General features: G+C 45.6%; 1 protein-coding gene across 1 annotated transcript; it reads right to left on the minus strand.

The window, feature by feature from the left end:
• Positions 1–4,138: 4,138 nt before the first annotated feature.
• LOC117562861 (zinc finger BED domain-containing protein 1-like) lies at positions 4,139–6,898 on the minus strand. Its single transcript, XM_034240789.1, has 3 exons — positions 5,651–6,898; positions 5,208–5,424; positions 4,139–4,998 (listed from the first exon to the last, which is right to left on the minus strand). The coding sequence occupies exons 1-3, from the start codon at positions 6,739–6,741 to the stop codon at positions 4,969–4,971; spliced, it is 1,338 nt and encodes a 445-aa protein (XP_034096680.1). The 5' UTR covers positions 6,742–6,898; the 3' UTR covers positions 4,139–4,968.
• Between the last annotated feature and the right edge of the window lie 2,068 nt (positions 6,899–8,966).

Consider the following 8,966-nt stretch of genomic DNA (forward strand, 5'->3'; position numbering starts at 1 on the left):
CCTCGGTATTTAGGAAATCCTGGATACGGCCCTGGTCACAAGTAGGACTATGCAGTTAATTAGGTCACATCACATTCAATGTAAAAACGTTTTCTACTTTTTTTTTGGACATGCCCCAGGCTAACGTTACTTACATTACATTACATTACATTACATTGCATTTAGCTGACGCTTGTATCCAAAGCGACTTACAATAAGTACATTCGACCAGGAAGACACAACCTTGAAGAAAACAGAATCATATAAGTACATCAGGTTTCATAGAGCCAAACATTTCAAGTGCTACTCAACTGGCTTTAGGTAAGCCAGTCCTTTATTAGTATAAAAGTGCTTCGTTAATAGTTCTAACGCTCGAAGTGGAGTCGAAAGAGATGAGTTTTCAGTTTGCGCCGGAAGATGTGCAAGCTATCTGCCGTCCTGATGTCAATGGGGAGCTCATTCCACCATCTTGGAGCCAGGACAGCAAACCCACGTGTTTTCGCCGATGGGAACTTGGGTCCCCCTCGCAGCGAGGGCGCAACGAGTCGTTTGGCTGATGCAGAGCGTAGTGCACGCGCTGGGGTGTACGGTTTAACCATGTCCTGGATGTAGGAAGGGCCAGATCCATTCGCAGCATGGTAAGCAAGTACCAGTGTCTTGAAGTGGATTCTAGCAGTTACCGGAAGCCAGTGAAGGGAGCGGAAGAGCGGAGTGGTGTGGGAGAATTTAGGAAGGTTGAAGACCAGACGAGCCATGTATGCCTCCACTCGCTCGTCTCCCGGCGCAGCAGCACCTGCTGGGGTGGTGACCCCGGCACCAAATAGTTACGTCAATTTAGAATATTTAGCAGCCTCCACGTCCAGAGACTTCAGCTTTTTAAGTCGCAGTTTTTCAGCGCCACCCGGGCGTTTCTTCCGCTTATCCATTTTCTGCTCAGCAGCAGCCCGTCCCGCAACTCCCGCCCATGCCATGAGGTCCCGCCCCACCCTGGTTTGTGTTGAGATTGACAGCACTGTCAGGGCTCTCTGAGCCTGTCAGCCCATGATTGATTGACAATGACAAACAATAGACCAATAATATGTGTCGATGCTGGCAACACACTGCTAGCCCTCTGTATCCAATTGGCCGGCCCAATTGGAGGGAATTTAGAGAAAAAGAAGAAAAGAAAAAAACAGACAGGACCGGCCCACATTGGGTCAACGGCCCACCGGGACGATGCCCGGTATGCCAGATGGCCAGTCCACCCCTGGGTCGGAGCAAGGTACGGGTGTGACGGCCGAGCACGCGGTCCCCTTCTCCGTTGCCACGGCGCTACCGGCGTTGGGTGGCATTATGCTGGAGCTGCCGGAGATCATCGGCAAAGCAGCAGCCAACTATAATCAACTATATCTTAGACATATCTTTAAAATGCCAAGGGTGTGTGGAGATGTGTGGGTTAAACTGATGGGGGAGGGGGAGTAGAGAGGGAACTCTATGCCAGAAGGGGGTTGTGTGTCCAAACTACAAGAATGTGAGACAGCGAACACCAGATGTGTTTGTTTTGCCCTCAAACTGAAGAGACTCTTTTTCTGGGCGGCCTCCTGGCTGGCTCGCGCTGATTCGCTGCGACAGGCTGTTGTTTTTATATCGCCCAATAGATGACCTGTATGGGAGGAGCATCCACACAGCTTCTCCCATTGTTCTTACAATATCTCCTGTTGAGTCCTTGCGTCCGGTCTCTTTTCTTCCTGCCGTCAAGATGATGGGATCTCCCGGCATTAGGACCAGAGCAGGGGTGGGCCTCAGGCGCGCCGGATTCATTTTAGAAGTGGGGGGGGGGGGGGGGCAAAACAAGTGCGTGTGTATGGCCCAATCCCAAACCACGGCCTACACCCTACCCCTACACACTCCCCCTCCGTGACGGAGTGAACTCCGTGGAGTGACACATGAAGCTCCCTCCTGTCAGATGGAGGGAGTAAATACAGAAGCAAGCTTTGGGACAAACTCCCCTCTCTCCGGCAGAAACAGGAAATGCCGTAACTGTATGTAGGCCTAACAACGGTTTCAAATCAGCATCTCTTTGACAAAAAATTTAAATGAATAACTCAAATACAACTCCAAACATCTTTAATTGTGTTACATTTTTGTAAAGCTATTTTAGTTTTAAACCTGATGTTTATAGTTTCTTAGTTTTTGCAACAGTCTGTACATATACACAACTTTATAATAAAATGCACACAATTACCTTTTTCTAGAATAAACACAGGTATGATCCTAAGTTAAAAAAAGTTAATAATCTAGCGGTCTCCTTTTTTCCGATAGTTAGCTGTACAGATTTACCCCATACTTGCCAACCCTCCCGATTTTCGCAGGAGACTCCCGATTTCACTGCCCTCTCCCGGTTTCCTCCCGGGGTCATATTTCTCCCGCATTTCTCCCGATTTCTGACAAAATCAGATTTACTCAGGACTGTTTTCACTCGGACTTTAATACAGCTACACCATTGTTTGGTTTCCATGGTAGCGCGTCTCTTTAGCAGCGCGCGCAACTGAAAGTCTGAGAGGGGGGGGGGGGAATAGTCACAGAAAACAGAACAATAATTGACAACTCTGCTCACTCCTGTCCTTCACATATGCTCCATAAAGGATGGTGCTACAGGCCGCAAGGCAGTGCCCTTACAACTACAATAAGCATGTTAATGTTAATCCAGCTCCGGCGATCCACTAGCACCCCTCCCAGTGGGGGGTGGCTGGGAGTGGCCGTGTACATTCCTGTAATATACCAGAGCACTGCCGGAACACTTTCGCTGCATCACATCCGACCTGCACACTGCGCAGTGTGCGCACCTTACTGCTCCAGGACAATGGGTCCTTCTCACTTCGGTTAAATTAAATCCTTACGTCCCTCACTTGCGTCGTTTCCCTGCGTCTAGTCCCTCCAACCAGGGAAGCATGGAGAGACTCAAGGAAACCACGAGAAGCAGGGAAATGAGTTTTAAGAGCAATGGGACGTCCTTTCCTCCGGAGCGTCACGTGAAGCGACGACCGTTTGTGATGACGCTGCACAGCTGATCATCTGACAGCAGCCAGCTCTGTCCCCGTTATTTCCACACACACCACCGCCTCTGTTAGTACACATTTACTGACACAAACATTTGTATCATCTGTTGTAGACCCCAATACATTAAATCAAATAAGAACTCATTCTCAAAAAAGATAAACGCCATTCTTAAAATGTATAAGCGAACATTAGTTAGATTAATATTGATTAGAGTGCACAATATAAATAAAATAATTGAGAGAAGAAAAAGAGATATGTTATCTATCAAAACCCAGTTAGATTAACATTCATTGGATTGCACACTTTGTTTGTTTGTGTGGATATGTAGCACATTCACATTTTACGTAATCAGATTACTTTTAGATTACTTTTGGATTACTTTCTGGAGACACAAAAAGCAAAAGGAAACTGAATGTGTTTTTACTGTTTTAATGGCTTATCAAGAGCACAACTGAAACATAACATCTGAAACGATGTAACAACATAATACACTTTTTGGGGATGCAGCTTGGGATGTGAGGAGTGAGGGACACGGCTGAGAACGGGCGTGTCGCCTTCTGTCCTGCCAGTGTTGGCAGGACATGAATTAAAATGTCGAACTCGGACTTCATTTTAAGGACATGTCGGCCAGGGGTGTAGAGCTAGGCCTATATTTGTTTAAGCACCGGATTGGCAAAACAGGAGAGTGTGTGCACCAGTCTGCTTTGATCTAGGAATTCATGTCCGTGACACTCACAGTATCTGCTGCCCGCAGCTGTTTTATAGAAGGAACACCTCCTTCACTTCATGAAATCTCTGCAGCACCAGGAGGCAGCAGGAGGGTTAACTCAGCCTCTGAGAAGACGAGCGCGCCGCGCAGTGCCTTTCACGCACCGCCTTCACTATAGGCTACCTTCAGAAATAATCATTAGTAAGGCTAAAGAGCGACCGCAGGCTGATGTGTTTTAACTAGAGCTGGGACTCGATTAAAAAAATTAATCTAATTAATTAGAGGCTTTGTAATTAATTAATCGAAATTAATCGCATTTTTAATCAAATATACATATTTGACCTGAGAACAGTGAGAAGCAATTTTCACATGGATTTTATATACCATTGAATAATGACTGAATACATAAGCTTAAGCAACAAAACATTGTTTATTTTTTTTCAAGGTGGTACTTTTTTAAGTAAAACACAATACTTTCTAGTACATTTAGAACATTGGAAACCCTGACTATTCGAAAACATCTCTCTTGCTTCAGAGGCCATAACAGACTTTGTTGATTTAAAAAATCTAATCAATTTCAGTCCAACTATCTCAATAACCTTGGCCAAAACAATAAACAGTTCAACATAAAGTGCCAGTTGCACCAACAACATAATAAATAGTTCAACATCAAGTGTACCATTTAAAATAAAATAAAAAAGTGCCAGTGATTGACCTCAATCCCTCCTATTCTTCCAATATCCTGATGAAAAATAAAATCTCTGTTGCATAGGCCACTGTTTGATCAACATTTCAGTAACAAGCCCATTGGCCTCAGGATACCTCTAAGACTACTTATTCTGCTTCTCTTTCAGCCAGTTGCTGAGACAAACTAGCCTGTTCACATTTTCAGAGCTCAAGGCTGCCCTCTTCTTTTGAACTATGTTACCTGCCAGTGAGAAAAGTCTCTCGCAAGGGACAGAAGTGGCAGGGCTGCCCAGATACTTGCGGGCCAGGGCAGAAAGCTGTGGATGGGCCCCCTCATGAGTCGACCACCACTGCAGTGGGCAGTCTGTCTCACTGATGGTGGGCTCTGCTCTGTAGCGGCCCAGAGCCCCGTTGGGCCCCTCTTCATCCTCTGATTCAGAGTCTGAATTAAACAGCAGGAAGCTCCTCTTCCTTGCTGGCTCCTCTGTGGGTTCTGGAGTGGCTCTGTCTGGTTCTTTTTGCAGCAGTGCCTCAACGCTGGTCCACACCCCTCCTCACTCTCCTCTTGGTAGACACTTTAGGTCCTTAGAATCAGAATCAGAATCAGGTTTATTGTCACATCACAGATTTACAGAGTAAAAAGGTGGGTGAAATTCATTTTCGTACATGGTTCCCATCATATTGTTATTCCATAGAAAGAAAGAGGGGGGAGGGAAAAAGAGGGGGGGGGCAGGGGAAAGGAGGTCAAAAAGCAAGAAAAGAGAAAAACAAAGAAGACCATTACACATGTTACCTTAAAGCGCGGGTCGAGTGCTGTAGCCACCCTGAGCCATCCATGGTTGAGTGCATCTTGGCGTTGAGACAGGTCCTTTTTAAAGGCAGCCTTGAACCTCACCACATAGGCTGGGTCGTCATCTGAGACCTCCATGGTGCGGGTCAGGTGGCGGAGAGCAGGTAACACAACAGAGCACGAGACATAAGTCTCACCCCCAAGGAGCTCAGTCACATATCTGCAGTGGATAGTTTAGGAAAGTGATTTATTATTCTACCAATTAATAGTAGATTAAAAACAGTAGCAACTTTATACTATAGTCATAGTGATATTGATATTCAGTACAATACATTTTGGAAAAGCAATTTAATTTATACTGCACAATCATAGTCAATTCACAACGTTTTTCAAGGGACAGCAATGATGAATTAATCCCATTAATAAAACAGTTGGTGGGTGTTTACCTGCATGGTTTAAGGAGGGTCTCGAGCCTCTGCAGTCTGTCCCACTCTGCTGTAGTCAACATGGTGAGCTTGTGCTTCTGTTTGGCTAGAGTAGCCTTCACAGCCTCTTGGTTCTTCAGCAGACGAGAGATCATAAACAGTGTTGAATTCCACCTTGTGGAAACATCCTGTATCAGTGGCTCTTTGTCTTGTTCTAGTTCTGTTTGCTCCTTGTGCAGTTCCTCTGTGTTTGAGGGGCTGTGTTTAAAATGCCCCACTATCTTACGACATCTTGCCAATGTGCCTGTGAACCCGCTGTCAGCAAGGCAAACTGTGATGGTCCTTTGCAACACGTGAGCAACACACGGCATGTGCTGGAATGTGAGCAGTCTCATTGCAGCGATCATGGTTCGGGCACAGTCTGTTCCGATTGTGGTGCCTTTTAGTGTGACTTCCCAGGCCTCTGCCACAGACTCAAAATCTTCTGCCACGTTTTCAGCAAAGTGCCTAGTGGTGGTCTTCTGGATGACATGGGCAAATGAGTGAAGACGCCACTTGATGTCAATAAAGTGTGCCGTCACACCGAGGTAATTTGAATTGCTTACCGAGGTCCAATGATCCCCAGTCAGGGCAACACATTCGGCTTTCTCCAATAAATTCTCTTTATCTTCCTTTTCATTGTCATAAAGCTGCTGGATTCTTTTTGTCACTGTCTTTCTGCATGGCAGCTCATATGTTGCGTCAGACGATATAATCTGGAGTACCTTTTGCAGCCCCTTATCTTCAACCACTCTAAGTGGTCTACAGTCGAGTGCAATCCAGTGAGCCAGGGAGTTGGTTATTTTCTCAGACGTGGACTTACTTATCCTGGCCCTGAAACCAGTCATCTGGTTGAGTGTGGGTTGGGTCAGGGTGTGGTTCCTTGTACTCGGAGTCGGGCTAACGTCCACGCTAGCTGCTACATGCTTTGCATTTAGGTGATATTTTAGGCTTGATGTGCTGCGGTGATATGCAAATTCTTTTTTGCATAATTTGCACACAACCGTGCTCTTATCGACGCTTCCATCCGTCCGTTTTTTAAAACAAAATTTCCCATCCACGGGGCCGACCATCAGCTTGTTCGTTCATGTTTGACTATTGTTCACCGTGGTTTGTTGTTGTTTGAAGTCCCATGCTGAAGTCATGAACGTTAGTTGGTGCTCCAGTATAATCGGTACGCCTGAAACTCATCCAGTGAGAAACGTTCCGCTGTGCAAAAATAAGTGCGATTAAAGTGCGATTAAAATGCGTTAATTTTTTTAACGCGTTAATTTTTGTGTAATTAATTAATCTTAATTAACGCGTTAAAGTCCCGGCCCTAGTTTTAACCACACACACCTATATATACACACACACACACACACGCGATTTAAACGCAGACTTTTGTTCCTCCATGTTTCGTTATTATTGTTTCACTGAGCGAGCGGACCCGCAATTTTTTTTCAAACGCTAACCATATTACAGAGAATTTGTCCCTAAATCTGTGAGCAAGCTACCTAAACCACTACCTCAGTATAGGACATCAGAGATGCTACAGCTATCCCCAACAGAGTTGCAGAATGCATGCCAGGACTTCAGACAGGAAGAGCTGACACAGCCACAGGTCCAGGCAGTAGAGGAGGAGACCAGAAACCAGAGCTTATCAGCAATATGGTTTAGCCAAAGAGCAGGAAGGATCACAGCCTCAAGACTGAAGCAGGTTCTACAGACTAGTCTTGCACAGCCATCAAAGTCCTTGATCAAGTCCATATGCTACCCAGAGGCATACAAGTTCTCTACAGCTGCAACAAGGTATTTATTAGGGATTAGGGAGCCAATCAGAAAAGCAAACTGTGTGTGTGTGTGTGTGTGTGTGTGTGTGTGTGTGTGTGTGTGTGTGTGTGTGTGTGTGTGTGTGTGTGTGTGTGTGTGTGTGTCAGGTATGGATGCAAATACGAGGCAACTGCCCGAAAACAGTATGAAGGAGTACAAAGTCTGCACCACCAGGGTTTCAGCTGTAAAGACAGCGGGCTTTGGCTGAACCCTCAATGGCCATACATGGGAGCGTCGCCAGACGGAGGTGTCACGTGCACCTGCCATGGAACTGGTATCTGTGAGATAAAGGTAAGTTATTTGTTCAGTATTGTGCTACAGTAAAGCGGGTAAGTATAGGATTGTGACGTGATCCTGAGTCTGGGGATCCTCTCCCAATACATTTTGAGCTGCAGACACTTATTTACAGTACAATATATTACTTTTCTTTTCATTGAACTTTTAGTGCCCACACAGCAAACAAGAGGAGGCCAATCTTCGCCTGTGTGCTGGAGAACAGGGCTTCTGTCTCGTCAACGATGGGGGCACTGTGAAGTTGGACAGGAGACATGCCTACTACCATCAAATACAGGCTCAGCTCCACCTCGTTGATGTTGACTACTGCGACTTTGTTGTCTGGACTAAAAATGACCTCTTTGTAGAGAGAATTGTGCGTGATGTGGACCTGTGGGACAACATCATTCCCAGAGTTGAGCGTTTCTTCAGACTATTTGTTCTCCCTGAAGTGTTGGTACAGCAACTTACAAGGGGAAAGGTAAAAGTCATAAAGAGTTGGTGTGCTCATTTTTTCCCACAAGAACATGTTAGTGCATAACTATCAGGTGACTAAAAGCCTCCTCTCCCTGTCTGCTGTTCCATTTTTCAGTTTCAGTTGCAAGATGATCAGGAGGGAGAGAAGGCGTGATTACCAGCACCTGTGGTCTGTCCTGGTCCCGGAAGTTGTGGTTCTCTCCTTGTTGCATTATTATTACGTGCCGTAGTGGGTGCTGGTGTTTGGGTGTGTGTGGGTGTCTTTTTCTCTCTCCCTCTGATCTCCCCAGGTGCTCCCAATCTCCAATCAGCGCCTCCATATAGGACATGAGGAAGGTTGCAGTCGCTCTCCGCTTCTCTTAAGCTTTGTTTGACAAGTTGGCTGGTGAGCCCTTTTTCGTTGTGTTAATTAAAAGACCACTTTATGGCGTCAGAGATCAGTTTCCTCTCCTTTTTCTCTCGGCCGGTTATGTTGTGTGTCGCTACTTCCCTTTGTACCCCTATATTTACAAGGGAACGTAACATTTGCACAGTGGCAGCTCTTTAACCTGCATTATAGCACCTTCATATTCACTGACCACACTCACTAGAGGAAGTAGGGCTGTGTGATATATTGATATTGTAAAAAAGATGTTTACTGAAAAGATTAAATGATACTAAGACTGAATAATACATGGTTTCTTATTTACATTTACAATAACCCTCAATGGCCATACATGGGAGCGTCACCTGACCA

Source organism: Gymnodraco acuticeps, unplaced genomic scaffold (assembly GCF_902827175.1).
Source record: "Gymnodraco acuticeps unplaced genomic scaffold, fGymAcu1.1, whole genome shotgun sequence".
Classification (NCBI taxonomy): Eukaryota; Metazoa; Chordata; class Actinopteri; order Perciformes; family Bathydraconidae; genus Gymnodraco; species Gymnodraco acuticeps.